Genomic DNA, 17,647 nt, shown 5'->3' on the forward strand with positions numbered 1-17,647 from the left:
ATACTTTATATACTCATTTATTATGTATTTATTGAACATTTACACTGTACTAGGTAATGGAATACAGCTAAATAAGTCATGGTCCCTGTTTCAAGGAGCTCTGAGTTTGGTGGGTAAAATTAAGAAAAAATCAACACCTATAAGAAAATGTGAGTGTTACAATAGAAAGATCTACTAGAAGCTGTAGAAGATTCATCTTTGTATCCTTCTCAGGCCGTGGCACAACATCATTTCTCACTTGGACTATTGCACCAGCATCATCAACATCATCATTGTTTTTGTTTTTTCAGTCAAGCAGGATCTTTACAGAAGCAAATTAGATCATGTCACCCGTCTCTAAAGTCTTTCAGTGATTTTCATCAAGCGTAGGTTCTAGTCTCAGAATCATTCTTCTAGCCTATAGCTGTCAAAAATATTTGATAGTTTTTGCCCCTCCAAACTGTAACTCCTGCTTTCATGATAGTGGCCTCAGTCTTGTTCCTTGAACATAGCACAACTCTTTCTTGTTTCAGTCCTCACATATATTGTTTCTTGTGTTGGGAATATCTGTTTGCCAGCTCTTTGCTCCCAGCTGACCTCTAATCATTCTGATATCTGCTAACATATTACTCAATAGCTTCCCTAATTACATACCTCCCATTCTGATTTATATATTCTTATTTTACCCGTTTTCCACATACAGTCTTTATCACAGGATTTTCATATTTGTATATTTGAAACTATATATTTATTTTGTGAATATTTGTTTTATCTGTATTCAGTTAGAATACAATCTCTGTGAGGAGGACTTTTTGCTATAGTATATTCTTAGTTAATATTCATTAAAGTCAATAAGAAGCATTCAAACAAAATATATATTGATCTGAATTTAGCTTAGAAGGTGCCCAGGTCTACCATGTAGCAAGGCTTGTGCAGTCTTGAAGGAATAGTACATATTAGATGAAAAGGAGTGGGATGTTCTTAGATGGTAATAGTAATATCATATGCAAAGGCCCAGAAGTATGAGAAAATAAGATTTAGGAGAGTGATGGTCAAACTTTTTGGTTTTAGTACTCCTTTACAGTCTTAAAATTGAGAATTCCAAAGAGTTATGTTTTTTAATGCAGGTTATGTCAGTATTTTTCATATAAGAAATTAAAACAGACACTTAAAAAACACTTAATTTACTTAAAAATAACAGTAAAACTAGTACATGTTAATCTAAATAACATATCTTTCATGGAAAATGACCAAAAAGAAAATAACAAGAATGGTAGTTTTTTTTGTTTTTTTGTTTTGCTTTGTTTTGTTTGTTTGTTTTTTACATTTTCAGATTCCCTTAAGTGTTGGGCTTACTCATAAACCTCAGCTAGATTCTTAGGCCTACTTCTTCATTCAGTCTGTTGCAATATGTTATATTAGTTGCAGTCTATGAAGAAAATCTGATATCACTCCAATAAGTGATTGAAAAAGGAGAAGCATTTGAATAGTCTTTCAGATAGTTGTGGATATTCTGCTTTGATATTAAGCCAAAGCTTGTTATAGTATCAAATGAGAAAACATATTGGCATACTTTTGTACTTTATTGCATTAAAATCCACTGGTCTATTTTATGTTTTGTGGATATTTTACCTGTGTATGAGTTTGTAACATCATGCATTGGTCATTTGAAGTTATTGAGATGCCAGGTTATTGAGTTAAAAAAGATTTTCCGAATGGTGACAAGTTCATTATACAATATTAGAAATCCTGTTCATTGCTATCATTATAAAGTTATCACAAAAGTCTTTACATAGTAGGAAGCTGCCAAACTCATGGAGGCAGATACAAATTATATAAAATTCTAAATTTTGCTTGAAAGCTTAAACTTTATCGTTGGCAACAAACACCGTCGGTTGTTTCCTTTGAAGTGACAGGCTCATTTTACTTATTTTTGAGAAAATGTGAGCCAAATATCCAAGTCTGAATAATCATAGTTATTCAAGGGTGGAGGCTAATTAACTTACCCAGGGTCACACAGAGAATAGGTTTTTCTGATTCTGTTATATTTTATTGCCCCATGTCTAAATTATCTGGGACTTGCCAAAGCATGTTCTTACAATAGTGTATTGTGGTATTTTTCCTAGAGAGCATGAATGGTTTAAACAAGATTTGCCCAGTTACTTATTTCCTGAAGACCCCTCCTATGATGCTAACGTCATTGATGATGAGGCTGTGAAAGAAGTGTGTGAAAAATTTGAGTGTACAGAATCAGAAGTAATGAACAGTTTATATAGTGGTGACCCTCAAGACCAGCTTGCAGTGGCTTATCATCTTATCATTGACAATCGGAGAATAATGAACCAAGCCAGTGAGTTCTACCTCGCCTCTAGTCCCCCAACTGGTTCTTTTATGGATGATAGTACCATGCATATTCCCCCAGGCCTGAAACCTCATCCAGAAAGGATGCCACCTCTTATAGCAGACAGCCCTAAAGCAAGATGTCCATTGGATGCACTGAATACAACTAAGCCCAAATCTTTAGCTGTGAAAAAAGCCAAGTGGCATCTTGGAATCAGAAGTCAAAGCAAACCATATGACATTATGGCTGAAGTCTACCGAGCTATGAAGCAGCTGGATTTTGAATGGAAGGTATGAAATTGTAGTATATTAAGATCATTTGTAAAGGTTTGTTTTTTTGTATAGTAAGCTGCACTGATCTATCGAGTCGAGTACTTATGTCAATAAAAAAGTTGTTTTGATTTAGATATAAATTGGTCTTGATGCTTCTAGATGATAAAAACTCCCATTTTTTCCATTAATATACCAAGTTCATTCAAAACTAAACAAAGTTCTATAAGCATGAAGAATTGTTGATGTTGGGGACCTACAATATTTTTGAATTGGAGACTAGCATTCTTGGTCAAGAAACAGAAAATAACCTGAAATCAATCACCTGAGAAAATAGTCCACCTATTTCTGTCTGCATCATAACAATAAAAAGTCATGTGTCTTCAAAGATGCTATGGTTTTACTTTTCTCCCTTTTCCCCCCTAGCTGTAGCAATACAGATGATATGCCATCAGGACATATTTTTTCAGTCAATAAATACTTTTCTCTATGTTGAGAAAATCTCTTTTATTTGGCTAGTCCCAAAATAGTGGTATATTTTTCTTACTCTTAGCATACAATTTTCTTTTTTTTTTTGATTAGTGTTCAAATTCGTTACAATTCTATTTGAGAATATGTGGGAGGAAAAGCATTTTTCTCATTTCAGATATCCTTTCTACTCTGGTTCCTTTCTTGAGGACTGTAAATGTATTTTTAAAGGAAGAAAAACATTCACATATACAATGTATATATTCATTTGACATATTTGAAAAATCCGTCATTTTCATTTTATTTGCACATGAATAAGCAAAATAATAGTCTCTTAAAAATCACTTAAAAAACAGATCCCCCTTTTCTTAAGTGATTTAGTTAAGAGACATTAATGTCATTAAAATTCAATACTGAAAAAAAATTGGAACTTATTTGATAGATGTTTTAAAAATCCATAATTATCTTTATCTGAGCTGTAGTTTTTATCTCTTTAAAAGGCAAATAATACTTCTTCACAGGATTATTTGAATACTTAAATTTTGTGACAGTACCTGTTTATATTGCCTAATGCAAACTATTAATGTGTTCTTTTTTATTCCTTCTACTCCATATTAATAGGTAAAGTTATTCAAGATGATCAGAATTGTTGACATTTTAGAACAGAGGCACATCTAGAATGAAGGCCTAGACTCCATATAATCTCTGAGTGCCCTTTAAATTCCAGTTGCTTTGCACAGTCTGATTAGTGGAGATTAAATATAAATACTAAACTGTCATGTAATATAAAAAGATCATACAGGAATTCCTTTTCTACCCTACCTCTGTCAGTTGTTTCTTTTGATATTCTTTGCGATAAGAATAAGGGAGATATTTTGTAGTTCGTTATTTTTAACAACTTTCCTTAAAAAAGATTTCCCATTTTAGGTAGTGAATGCATACCATCTTCGTGTAAGAAGAAAAAATCCAGTGACTGGCAATTATGTGAAAATGAGTTTACAACTTTACCTGGTTGACAATAGAAGCTATCTTTTGGACTTTAAAAGCATTGATGGTAAGGAAGCTATGCAGACATGAGCTCTGAGAAGATAAAACTTGGCACTAGTTGACAAGATGTTAAAATCATCTCAAAGACATGGTGGGTAGGTCTTCTATACTGGTTTTTAAGTAATCTAGAATTAGCTAAAAATGCAAGTGAAATGAAAAAGATTGAAGACCTATATCTAACCCAGCACCTCTCCAAAAGATGTGCCTCCTTGGCATAAAGTCACTTGAAGTGTTGGCTGTGGAGCAAAAGTAAGGAACAATAGGGAAGCAATTTTTGCCTAAAATTAACTGATGTTGTCAGGTTCTTTGTCACATTTCTCCAGTCATATTTTATTATTATTAGGATTCCACTATCTAAACTTCCTCGTTCATCAACTTCCCTCATCCTAGTTGGCCAGATGGGCCTCTCTTTGGTTCAGGTTTAATTTTGATGCTCCAGCCATCCAGGAGACTGAAGGAGTCAAGGGAGGTGATTGTGGGTTGTGTTTTAAGTACTTAGTGGGTACCAGAAGTCAAACTTTCATGAACCAGATGTGCTTGTTCAGTTTATTTTTTTTTAAGATTTTATTTATTTATTCATGAGAGAGACACACACACACACACACACACACACAGAGAGAGAGAGAGAGAGAGAGAGAGAGAGAGAGAGAGAGGGGCAGAGAGGCAGAGACACAGGCAGAGGGAGAAGCAGCTCCATGCAGGGAGCCCAAAGTGGGACTCAATCCCAGGTCTCCAGGATCACACCCTGGGCTGAAGGCAGCGCTAAATCACTGAGCCACCCGGGCTGCCCACCCCCCCTCTTTTTAAAGATTTTATTTATTTGCTTGTTCAGTTTAGAGGCGCAAGTGGGATACAAACAGTAAACCAGGGGTCAGGTGCAAGATAGAACAAGAGGAGAACTGAGTTCAGAGTTAAGGAAGTTGTTTTCAACAGAAGAGTTAAATTTTATTCCTCAGCTACCACTGACTATAGTATTTATAGTATTTATGTGGTCTCTGACCACCATCATCAGAATTACCTAGAGTTCTTATTAAAATGCAGATTGTTGGTAACTACCCCCAGATCTCCCAAATCAGAATCTCTTGAGGTGACTTCTGGGAAACTGGAAATCTTTATTTTTTTTTAAATTTATTTATTCATGAGAGACACAGAGCGAGAGAAAAGGCAGAGACATAGGCAGAGAGAGAAGAAGGCTCCATGCAGGGAGCCCGACGTGGGACTCAATCCTGGGACTCCAGGATCACGCTCTGGGCCGAAGGCAGGCGCTAAACCACTGAGCCACCCAGGGATCCCCCGGAAATCTTTAACAGGATTTTCCTCACCCCGTCCCCAGTCAGTGTGCACTGAAGGTTCGGAATCACTGTATAATGATTGTAAAAGTTACCAATGTAACTTTTATTTTAATATTTTTTGTTAATCCTTCAAGGATGTGCTTTCTTCACATGGGATATCTGTTTGATTTCACGGCTGATGCCAAATACTATGTTGAGAAGGATTTAGGGGTGACATTTTCTGTGTATTAGTGTTGTGATTGATTAGTTGATGTCTGTTACGATTGTGGGAGGAAAGGGGTATTGCCACCCCTGCTCTTAAAACTCTGAAACATGACATCCATTAAGTTTCCCTTGTTCATATATGTTTACTCAGTTTTCTGAATGTACCATCTTCTTAAGAAGGGCTCAGGCATATATACCTTTCATATAAATTGCTCTTCTTTTATTCATTTCAGATGAGGTGGTGGAGCAGAGGTCTGGTTCTTCAACACCTCAGCGTTCCTGTTCTGCTGCTGGCTTACATAGACCAAGGTCAAGTTTTGACTCTGTGACTGCGGAGAGCCATTCACTTTCTGGCTCTCTTACTGGCTCTTTGACTGGAAGTACATTGTCTTCAGTTCCACCCCGCCTAGGCAGTCACACCATGGATTTTTTTGAAATGTGTGCCAGTCTGATCACTACTTTAGCCCGTTGATGATGATTCTCTAGTTTTTGTCTTTCTGTTATTACACTGTGAAAATCAGATAGATTCTAAAAATTATTGTTTTACTTATGATATCACATACTCTGGAATACTGATTGAGAGTCATGAATATTTCCAGGGGACACTCAATGCCATTGAAATTACTGAAAACAAAAAAGTCTGACATTTTATTTACCTGAAGACATCTGTAATTCTATTTTGCCTATGATAAATTCATAGAGGCTCTACCTTTAATAGGTGAACATTGATGAAAATTATTGTTAATTTAAAATTGTGAGTTCACTACAGATGATTAATACACCTTCACTGGTGAATCATCTCAAAGAGTGGTTTGGCCTCACCTCTTGGCTTTACTATTTAATGTAGGTAAATCCAGTTTACTTCCTAAAGTTTGGCAGGCTTTAAGCTGTGTTTATGCATCCAGTTCTCTTGCACAAGAAGAAAAATAATACAGCCATTAGTAAGATAGTATTTAAATGTTGAAGCATTAAAGGCTGGCCCCCCAAATTTCAGAAGCCAAATTGTTCTTGTAATTTTAGCTTTAGCAAATACTGCCTAGTGTTTAACAGAAGGGCTGTGGTTCTGAAACAGATAACTGGTTTACAGGTTCCTTAAAAATAACTTATAACCAGCTAGAGGTTTTATTTTGAGATTTCCTTGAATAACATATTTATCTTAAGAGTCTTCAATGTTCTACTTAGTACTGGAACATCTGGAATTGCAACAACTTTTGTGTTTTTCATAAACTTTTTTTAAAAAAATTAATATTTTAAAACATGCTTTCAAAACTACCTTTCTCAAATTCTTTTTGGCTCTATTTATTTTTGTATTTTATCAAGCATGGTAAAATAAGTTAAATGAAACAAAGCAAAATTATCAACAGTCCCTTAAAAGAGAACTCTTATTTTTGATGTAATACATGTGGTGGTGGGGAGTGTGCATGGGTATCCCGCTGCATATCACAATACTAATTCTTCATCTGAAGTTCAAGTTTGTTATTGCAACCATCCCCCTCCCTCACCTCCCCACCACCACTGTCTTTGTTTTTTGATCCTTCGTGGCTGATAGACTTAGCTTTTAAATCTTTTCTGCTTTCCTTTCTCTATTCTCTATCTTGGTTGCTAGCCATTCAGTTTGAAAACAGCTTTCTGGCCCAAAGGGCCTTTGTGTACTTCCTAAGCTTTTTAGGCACTGACCTTCACTGTTGAGGCTGTTAGGGTAGGGAAGCCTTAAATATTAAAAAAAAAAAATTCTCTTGAATAAATATATGTGTTGTTTATATATATACATATATGTATTCACACACCAGGGCTTTTAAAGGAAAACCAAACTGTTTTGCTTTGTGCAGGTTTTTTTTTTTTTTAAGATTAAAAAGAAACCTATATACAGCAGAGTAGATAATAGCTTGTTGCTTATACTGTTTTAGTGAAAGTATTTAATTTTTAAATTATGTGTAATTTATCTAATTTGTATTTATTCATTTGTTTAACGTGATGTAATTAACACTCTCATTCACCTGACCCACCCTAGAAAAGATTAAGCTCTTGAAAACAGGTTTCTCTTTGCCAAAAATAATGTTTTCTACCAAGAAGCAAATGAAAATCTGGCCAAGTTTCTCTTATAAGAGTTTATGAAAGATAAGCATGCCTGTCTTTAAGTAGTTTTGAGTCAGGAGTTTGCGGTATGTCACATCATATTAGTTTATAGAATTTAAAAAAAAATGGTGTTAAGTTAATCTTAAGTTTGAGTTCTTAATATCAAAAGGAATTGTTGCTCCCCAATTTGGGAAAGAGGGTGGGTTTGCATTAAACTGTTTTAAGTTTAAACCTTGGAAAGATTGCCATCTAGTGGCACCAAAGGGTACTTTTTATGATTGTTTTTTACAGGGATAAGCAGTCTAGCTGTATTAGTCTGATGTGCATATACATAAGGCATAATATTGGCCTCTCCAAATGTGTAAATACCTCTTTTGGGAAAAACAGGGCCACCTCATAATATGTGCTTGACTATGAATGGGATGACCTTAGAAATAAGGAATTAATCTAATGATTCCTTATCCCCAATGATAAAATCCCTAACAATTTTGAAGGTGGAGAAACAGCAGCAAGGAAGACAGTAACATTTTAGCTTTGTTAGTCTAATCAGATATTAAAAACTTATTTATATCAAAATTACTTTATATGGGTGGTTATGTTATTTGAGAATTAGAAATATTATATACTATTTTCTCATTCTTGCCATTATTCGTGAATATCTACATTTTGATGACAACCTGTTGAATATTAGGAAAACCAGCATTGCAGTTTCAGTTCTTGTATGCTTACATTTTTAAAGCACAGAAACTCTGAATCTAGAAGGTTTAGTACATTGCTTTATATAGAAAAGATTTCAGGGGGCTCAGCCCAACATAATAGGGGCTAGAACATTGTCACAGGAGGCTTTTGTTGCTAATGGGCAGGAAGATAGAATCAGTTGCTAAATTTACACATTTCAGTCTTGTAAGCTGGTTAATTGTGGATGTGGTATGTGGTGGTTAGATCTGGGATGGGAAGAATTTCTTCAAGTTAAGATTTTGGAGGAGAGCTTCTATTATTAGGTTAGAAAAGACTTAGCTACATCATGGAAATGGACTCCATATGGTTCTAAAAAGCAGTTCTCACACTGTATCCCTGAGGTGCTCTGCTGAAAAACGAGTCTATTGAGCAAGTTTGGAAAATGTTAGATGCCACACTCCTGCTTGAAGATGACAATAGATATGAGCATTAAAGACTTTGAAAAGCCCTTCAGTGAAAAAAAAATTTGACTTTAACCCTGCTTTGCCCAAATTAATTTAACTATATTTTAAATTTAATTGCCCATGGGAAAGCACAAATTTGAAAAATACTGTTTTTGGAAAATTATTGTCCCAGGTTTCTGGAATTGGTTAATTATGTTTATTAATACATACATGTAATTATGTAATTATAACTACAGAGGAAGGAATAGAATTAAGATTTCTTTTCTTATCTTTTGGAGACAATATGGTTCAGAATCAGAAAAATTTCATTTTAACCCGTGGACATATCCATTTTGAGCAAATGCTGGACTAAACAGAAATTTTATGTCTGCGATGTATTTCATAGTACCTTGATTTTCTTAATCAGGTTGTGATTTGTTTGGGAGCAAAATTTATTTTTTGTTGTGTGGAATGGATAGCTGAAAAACCTTAAACCAGATTACCTGGAAAAAAGGGCTAAGAAACTAGTGACTAATGCTTATGGCTCTATGGCTTCTGTGGGCAGTGAGTCCATGACATTGATTCTTACTCTAAAAATGTGTAGTCAGTGAACATTTTCTAAATACTTTTATATTGGACAGCATATTTAGCTCTAATTCTTGTAATATTTTAATGTAGGAACAGATAACAAATTGAATAGGGACGTAGGCAAACTATTTCAAGTTGGGCTTTTGATTTGATTAACAAACTTTTGACACACTTTTGTAATCTCGAGTGTTTGCTTTCCTTGATATTAGCCATCTATAACAAGAATCTAGGAGCCTAAATTAATTAGAAGTACCAGTATTTCTCAGTCAGGGAATTGGCTATATGTTTTAAAAACAATTCTCCATTTTCTGCAAATAGGGTTCCCATGACAGTTACTAATTGTGGGCTTGCTTTTTATTCTCTAGCCAGTTTGTACTCAGGGAAAATAAATTGGTTTTTTATATTAGAAGAGACATAACTGAGAAAACAACCATAGACAACTGTTACAGTTTTCTTGACTATTTGAATTTATCTGTAGCTTCTATTAATGTGCAGTATACTGAATTAATATAAGCACTGTACCTTCCACTTATAAAATGTAAAAGCTTAGAATGTGGTTACCACAGACACTACTGTATCTATGTTTATTCACTGGTTAATAATTTAAATTCTATTAATGACTGGAAATCTCAATATCTAAATGCTAAACATGTTCACAGTTTTATCTGTTTATGTTTTTAAAGAACTCCACCTTTTCAATCTGGCATTTCTTTACTTGGTCATTCTATCACTCTGTGACTTTTTAAATAGGGAATTAATTTATTTTAATAATAGTTTTCAGAAGGTCTATTAGAAATATCTGGTTGAGGGATATGTGCAATCTGCTGGTAATTCACACCTATGTTGGGCCTCAGTTTGTAACCCTTAAAGTGGGAGGAATAGACTAAAAGGCCTCCAAGGTACCTTTGAGCTTTAAAGTTGTGTCTTTGCCCTTTTCATGTGATTTGTGTTAGTGTTCACTTTTTATATATTTAGAGATTTTTATATTAGTGTGAATGTTCTGTATTTGTTTGGTGAGGCATTTTAAAGGTATATACTTGAAAAAAATATAAATACAGCTGTTCTTTGGAACACAAATGGGAAAAATCATCCAGAAAACCAAACATGTTGAAACATCATGTGCACCATAAGTAAAAAACTACTATTTTGAAGTATTGGAAGTGTTCCATATAATTTTATAGTGATTTTTAGATTCAGAGACCATATCTATTAACTTATTTAATACATTAATCTTGTGAGGTATAACCATTCTCCAAATGAGGGAGCAGGACCACAAAGTTCTTCATAAAGCTTTAATGCCATGCAAGTATTCAGCGGTGATCACTGCTCTTAATATGCCACCTTCCTCCAGGAGAGAACAGTCTGAATCACTGAAACATCGGAGTAGTTGAGTAATAAACACATATATGTATGGCCTTCAAGTCTTAGAGTGATATAAAGTAGTCTTAACTGAATATTTCTTAGTTTAATTATTTGAACCGGTTGATTGTACTGACTATAATTATCTGAAGTATTTATGATGAGCATATTGTTATTTCTAAGTACTTCTGAGTTATTGAGGGTGCTTATAAAATACTGAAGAAAGCATGATTCTTCCTTTAGTTTTATTTATATGAATCTTGTAGCACAGTCTTTTATAAAAAGTAAAACTAGCCCCAGCCCCAATCTTAAATTATCATAGTTTTTCATTATCCAATAAATTAGGCTTATCTGAAATTCATATGCAGATTGATAATTTTTCATTTTGTATTGGTATTTAGATGGTAAACACTTTTCACAGAGTATATTTCTGTTCACAAACTACTTAATTAGTATTGGCTTGATATTCTCCCAAATCTTACAGAACTTTGAAATGTCCTTTGTTTGATGAGTTTCAAAAACGATATGTTACTTAAGTAAGTGCTGGCATCCTTACTAATCTTTCCACATACAAAATCTTGATGCATTTGATGCCACTGAACAATAGTAGCATAAAGAACAGGACTCACAGTCTAGACTGGATTGAGTTTTAATTAAACTTTTTCAGCCATAACCTGATAAGAATCAGTTTGGGTCTAGAAGTAACCAGACTGTGGGCCTGTATTACTGTAGTGAGCCAGTGTTTGTGTTTAGTGCCACACTTGCAGAGCAGTGCCAGTTTGCAGCTGAGACTGTCATGTGACTTTTGGTAACTACTTGTTTATATCCAAAAGCAGTTTAGATTTTATGGAAGTAGCTCATGATTGTTTGCACAAGCAAGGTAGGTGAATTTCAGTTATATTTAAAGTGCAATTATGGAAACCCTAGAGTAGTGTGTTCTTTCCAGGAAAAAAACCTTAAGTGTATTTGTAGACTATCCTAGCCTGACAACTTTTCTGAACATACATAAAATTTTGACAAGGTTCATGCGTGTGATTTTTCAAGTTACCTATTTTGTGTTGATTTAAAATTTCAAGGAGAAATAGAAATGTTCTAGCCAAGGAGAACTGCATAGTTAATTTTTTGCTGCTAACATAAGCATTTATTTCTCACAGCTAAGAATCTCTTTTAAGTTAGTTTTGTTACAAAGAAAGGCCATTCTTCTAAGACGGATGACATTTTCCTGAATGGAAAATGAAATAGATCCATTGCTCTGAACAAAACACCTTAAATTTGTGCCTTTTCAAATTATAGGAATAGTAATAATTAGTCAAATATTTGTCTGAACTCTTTTTTTTCCTAATTGCTCTCATTTTTCCTTAGATCTGCCCTCCACAAACGGTTACATTGTTTGCTTTTGCCTGTTGGCTTTTCAGGCTCCTTTGGCCAGACCTCACCCTATCACTGTCAGAAGCTGTTCACTGGATGTATTTTTCTATTCCTTTTATGTTGCTTTACTTTTTAAGTAACTTTGGTGAAACTCTGGCTGCTTTCTCATGTTTTTAAAATGAATGCAATGATTAACAATCTTTACATTTCAACCCTTTAAAATGTTTGTAAAGGCAAGAAATAATGTAGAATGAACAGAAATCTAATTTGGAATGTGATTCTCAGTTTGGTTGAATTTTCTCATCTACAAAATGTGGACAATAACCTACCTCACAGATGTGTGTGAGTAACTGTTTGCAGGCCCTTGCTTAAATACAGGGTTTATCATCATATTTAAGGTAAATCCCTTCCTATTTTTTTTTTAAAGTGAGTATCTTTGATACTGATAGGATGAGTATCGATTTTAGGTAAGTCTCATGTGGTAAGAATATAGTGGTAAAAAGATTTAAGACTACAGTTTCACAAATTATGGTATTCTTTTATGATTATTTCTTGAAAATATCAAGTACTCAAATTTTGAATTTGTCTTTTGTGGCAACGAATATTCAGAACCTCTTAAAATGTTGGCTGAAGCTGCCTTAATGTACCAAAATACAGCTTTCTCTCAAGACTGTTCACAAATATCTCTGGTTGTACAATGTTTAGTGTGTTTAATATAAAATTGTTAGAGAACTGTGAACTCTCAGCAGAGTAATCTAAATATTGTTTTAAGAAGAATGCTTGTGTTCTTTGTCAAGTATGCTTAAATATAAAGTGGATTTTGAGTGCAACAAAAAAAACTGAAAGTTGATAGCCATCAGTTATGACCATGACAATCATAAGAAAATGTAAGATTGGATATTAATTAGTCAAAAAATTTTCAATATCCTGCATTCATTCTTTCTTCGTCTATTTTTGAAAAAGAATATCCCGTAGGCTAATACATTCACCTGTTGAAGCACTTGATATGTATCTATTAAAATCTTTTTAAAACTTTGGAAATTGAGATCACTTTTTATAATTTATCTCTAGAAAAAGGAAAAAAAGCCCCGACTTTGAGTGCTTTTGTGTTTTAATGCCATAGATTCAAATTTCAGTTTTGTTTGTTGTGTATTTTTTGTGGGTATTAAATGATCAGTGGGATGGCTCTGTCTTCCAGTAACCATGTGGTAAAGATGTCATTTTGAACTACACAGCAGTTCGTAGTTACAGGTTCTCTCTGATTAATATTTGCACTGTGCATATTCATAAGTAACAAACACAAAAGAGAAAAGCAGCCTGATTGCTTATAAGCTTTTTTCACAAAATCAAATTAAAGTCTCTAGTTAATGTGAAAGCTATTTTTGTTTCTGCTCAGTCATTAAACTAATATTCTACACATAAATTAATAGTTACAGAGAAAGCTGTTGTAGAAAAAGACGGACTCCGGTTCTTTGAAGAATTCATACTACTTTTGTCGTACATTGTAGTTTCTAACTTTAGCCATTGTATATTCTATTGATGCCATAACGGATTACTACAAACTTAGTAACAACACAAATTTATTATCTTACATACAGTTCTGTAAGTCAGAAGTTCACTGTTGCTTCTTCAGATCGCACAAGGCTGAAAACCAAAGCACTGGTAGGGTTGGGTTCTGGGGAGTAGACTGTTTCAAGGCTCTTTGAGGTTGTCGGCAGAATTTAGTTCCATGTTACTCTGGGACTGAAGTCCCATTTCCTTTGTGGTTGTTGGCTAGGGATCATTTGGAGCTTCTAAGGGCCACCATTGTTTACAGGCCCATGTTTTCGTTTATCTTCAAGGCCAGCAACAGGGGGTTCATGCTTTGAATTTCTCCTGCCTCTTCTGTCACTATTTTTCTCTGACTGGCTGGCTGACTCTTCTGTTTTCCTCTTCTGATTTTAAGGTTCCCTGTGATTAAATTGGGCTCACCTGGATAATCTGTTATAAAGATATTATTTATTAGAGAAAGAACTCAAGTGGAGGGGAGGGGCAGAGGGAGAGGAAGAAGCAGACTCCCTGCTGAGATGGAGCCTGACATGGGACTTGATCCCAAGACCCTGAGATCGTGACCTGAGCTGAAGGCAGACGCTTAACCTACTGAGCCATCCAGGCACCCCTAATCTCTCTGGCTTAAGGTTAAATGGCTAGCAACTTTAATTTTATCTATAAAGTCCCTTTTGCCAAGTCACATGTTTTTAGGAATAACACCAAGGCATAAAGATCACAGGGGAAAAAATTCTGTTTACCACAACCATAAAATAGGAAGGTGTAAAGGACCTCTGACCTAATAGAACTTTACACTAAAGGCTGCCTAGGCTAAACAAGATTTCAATTTGCGTTATTCAAAGAGATTTGTTTTTATTAGTTAAAACGGTTTTCCTTTATTTCCTAAATTTCATGGATGTGGATGCTTATCATAGGAAATTTGAAAAGAAAACAGAAGTATGAAGAAGCTGAAGGAAATATCATCCCTACCCTAAAATAAATACTTTTTAGGAATTTGTCATTATATATTCATTGTTTTCTCTTCCTATAGTTTCCTTTAGAATCTATGTTTTAAAAGTTCTGAAGATGTGTGGGGGAGGTTCTGCTCAAGAGAATGCTGTCATCTTAGAAGAACCAGGTGTTTCACGGAAGTACTCAAAAGGAGGAAGGGAAGGTTTTATTGGTACATGTTTATAGGTTGCTAGAGGCCTGGCCTGTAAGTAAATTGGAGTGTGCCTGTGTTAGCCTCTGTTAGGATCAAGTTCCTTTGAATGCTGTTGTCTTTATCTTTTTATACAAAATTAAAACAAAAAAGTCCATCTTTCCATTTAAGTTTTATGCTAGGTTAGGGTTTGTAGGAGGCAGATGGCATCTGCTTGGACATCACTGCTTGGACAGCAGCAATATTACAGTGTTTACATTAAAAAATTTGGTACATCAATAATGAGAAATTTAGTTTTGAATGCTAGGATTTAAAGAATGGAAGAAATGTGGCTGACATTAGTGCAACAGAACTATAACCACATAGTTATAACCATTGATTATGGATAGGATAGAAGCAATTATTCTTCCTACAAACCTGTTCCATATCAATAAATAGTAATTTCTATTAGACCAAATGATTCATATTTTAAAACATTCAGTTTACCTATAACATCCCAGCCATTCTTTTAAGAGTTGAATGTCAAAACTATATTTTTGTTTCTAACATCTTCAACTACAGAAAAGGCCAAGTATTAATATTTATACTGTATTACGCACTAAGGATTTTAGGACATTTTTTATTTATATTATTTATAGCCTGATTACAACACTGAAGTAGACAAACTGAGTGTTACTAGCCCTGTTCTACTGAGTAAATAGAGGCTCAGAGCTGAGCTACTGAATTACAGCAAGAGACCATCTGATAAGCTGGCAAGAGTGATATATAGTTTCTGACTCTACTAGACAGGATTGTTGGCAGGAAAGGTCTCTGCTTAGCCTGTCTCTCACTTACCTCCTTGCCTACAGGCCATACTTCTCTTCTACAGTGCCCACTGTAACAGGTCTTTTCCTGGAGTATGGGAGAGGGCTGTACTTGCCTCTCACTGAGTAGCAGATTTAATTCAGGGGGTCCAACAGAAATAGATTTCCAATATTTGGTACCAGCCTTAATCTCATCTCTCAAAAAAGAAATCTGAGTAATTCCTTAATTCTCTGTTCCACCTGTACTTCTAATCAGTCACCAAGACATTTTGTCTCTTTACCTCTGTACTATCTCTAATGGGGCTCTTATACTAGATAGTTCTCTTGCTGCTGTCTTATGGCCTTTTGCTGGGGGATCCCTGGGTGGCGCAGCGGTTTGGCGCCTGCCTTTGGCCCAGGGCGCGATCCTGGAGACCCAGGATCAAATCCCACATTGGGCTCCTGGTGCATGGAGCCTGCTTCTCCCTCTGCCTCTCTCTCTCTATGACTATCATAAATAAATAATAAAAAAAATTAAGGCCTTTTGCCTAGAATATTAGAGAAATAAAGTTTTTTCAGTGTATCAGCCATGTTGCTATGATAGTTTTTCTTCCTTCCTCTCTAAATATCTGGCACTAGTTTCCTGCTTAAGACCTCTGAATGTCTCCTCACTCTAGCGGAAAATGTCCAAGTGAAATCTTTAAGTTGCAGTTTACTCCATTGCAGCTCTGGCCATCTCTCACCAGACCTAGCATAGATTTTCCATCTGTGTGTGCTCCTTGACCAGCAAACATACTTGCATATAAACACTGAATTTCGGTGTCCCTTTATCTATAAAACATTTCTTAATCTTCTAGGCATTTCATTTGTGTTGAATAAAAGTGATGAAAGCAGACATCCTTGTTTTTGACCTTAGCAGAAAAGCACTTAGTTTTTCTCCATTAAGGATGAGATTGCCTGCGGGTTTTTCATATATGGCCTTTATTATGTTAAGGTATGTTTCTTGTAAACCTACTTTGTTGAGGGTTTTTATCATGAATGGATGTTATACTTTGTAAAATTCTTTTTCTCCATCTCTTGAAATGATCCTGTGGTTCTTTTTTCTTGTTGATTTGATTACATGTTGATTAATTTGTGAATATTGAACCACCTTGCAACCTAGGAATAAATAAATCCCACTTGATTGTGGTGAATGATTTTTTAAAATATATTGTTGGATTCAGTCTCCTGGTATTTTGTTGATTTTTACACCTCTGTTCATCAGAGATACTGGCCTGATGTGGTATCAAAGAACCAGCTCCTGGATTCACTTATCTGTTTTATTAGTTCCTATATAATTTATTTTTGCTCTAATCTTTATTATTTCCTTCCTTTTGCTTATTTTATGTTTTGTTCTTTTTCTAGCTCCCTTAGGTGTAAGATTAGGTTATTTATTTGAGATTTGTCTTGCTTTTTGAGGTAAGCTTGTATTACTATAGACTTCCCTCTTAGAACCACTTTTGCAGCATCCAAGAGTTTTCATACACTTTTTTTCCTTTTATTTCCTGGTTGACCCATTCATTGTTTAGTAGCATGTTATTTAACCTTTATTTGTGGTCTTCCCAAATTTTTTCTTGTGGTTTGACTACTAGTTTCATACCACTGTACTCAGAAAAGATGCATAGTCTGACTCTGATTTTTTTAATTTGTTGAGGTTTGTTTTGTGGCCTAATATGTGATCTATTCTGGAAAATGGTCCATGTGCACTTGAAAAGAAGGTATATTCTGTTGTTTTAGGATGGAATGTTCTGAACGTATCTGTTAGATCCATCTGATCCAGTGTGTCATTTAAAGCCATTATTTCCTTGATTTTCTGTTGATTTGTCCATTGATATAAGTGGGGTGTTGAAGTCCCCTACTATTACCATATTATTGATTAGTTTATGTTTGTTATTCACTATTTTATGTATATGAGTGATTCTGTGTTGGGTGTATGAATATTTACAATTCTTTTTTGTTGGATTGTCCCCTTTACATTTATATAGTGTCCTTTGTCTCTTGTTACAGTCTTTGATATAAGCATTG

The 17,647-nt window shown here is 34.7% G+C and overlaps 1 protein-coding gene across 3 annotated transcripts in view; it reads left to right on the forward strand.

Annotated features, from left to right (window-relative positions):
* PRKAA2 (protein kinase AMP-activated catalytic subunit alpha 2) overlaps positions 1-17,545 on the forward strand; it is a 74,940-nt gene extending 57,395 nt beyond the window's left edge. For all 3 annotated transcript variants that reach the window (XM_055305849.1, XM_055305848.1, XM_055305847.1), the window contains exons 7-9: positions 2,106-2,610; positions 3,985-4,111; positions 5,834-17,545. In XM_055305849.1, the coding sequence (XP_055161824.1) occupies positions 2,106-2,610; positions 3,985-4,111; positions 5,834-6,072 (871 nt within the window). In that variant the 3' untranslated portion in view covers positions 6,073-17,545. The remainder of the gene's footprint in view (positions 1-2,105; positions 2,611-3,984; positions 4,112-5,833) is intronic.
* The last annotated feature ends 102 nt before the right edge of the window (positions 17,546-17,647 follow it).

This window comes from Nyctereutes procyonoides, unplaced genomic scaffold (genome assembly GCF_905146905.1).
Source record: "Nyctereutes procyonoides isolate TBG_1078 unplaced genomic scaffold, NYPRO_anot_genome, whole genome shotgun sequence".
Lineage (NCBI taxonomy): Eukaryota > Metazoa > Chordata > Mammalia > Carnivora > Canidae > Nyctereutes > Nyctereutes procyonoides.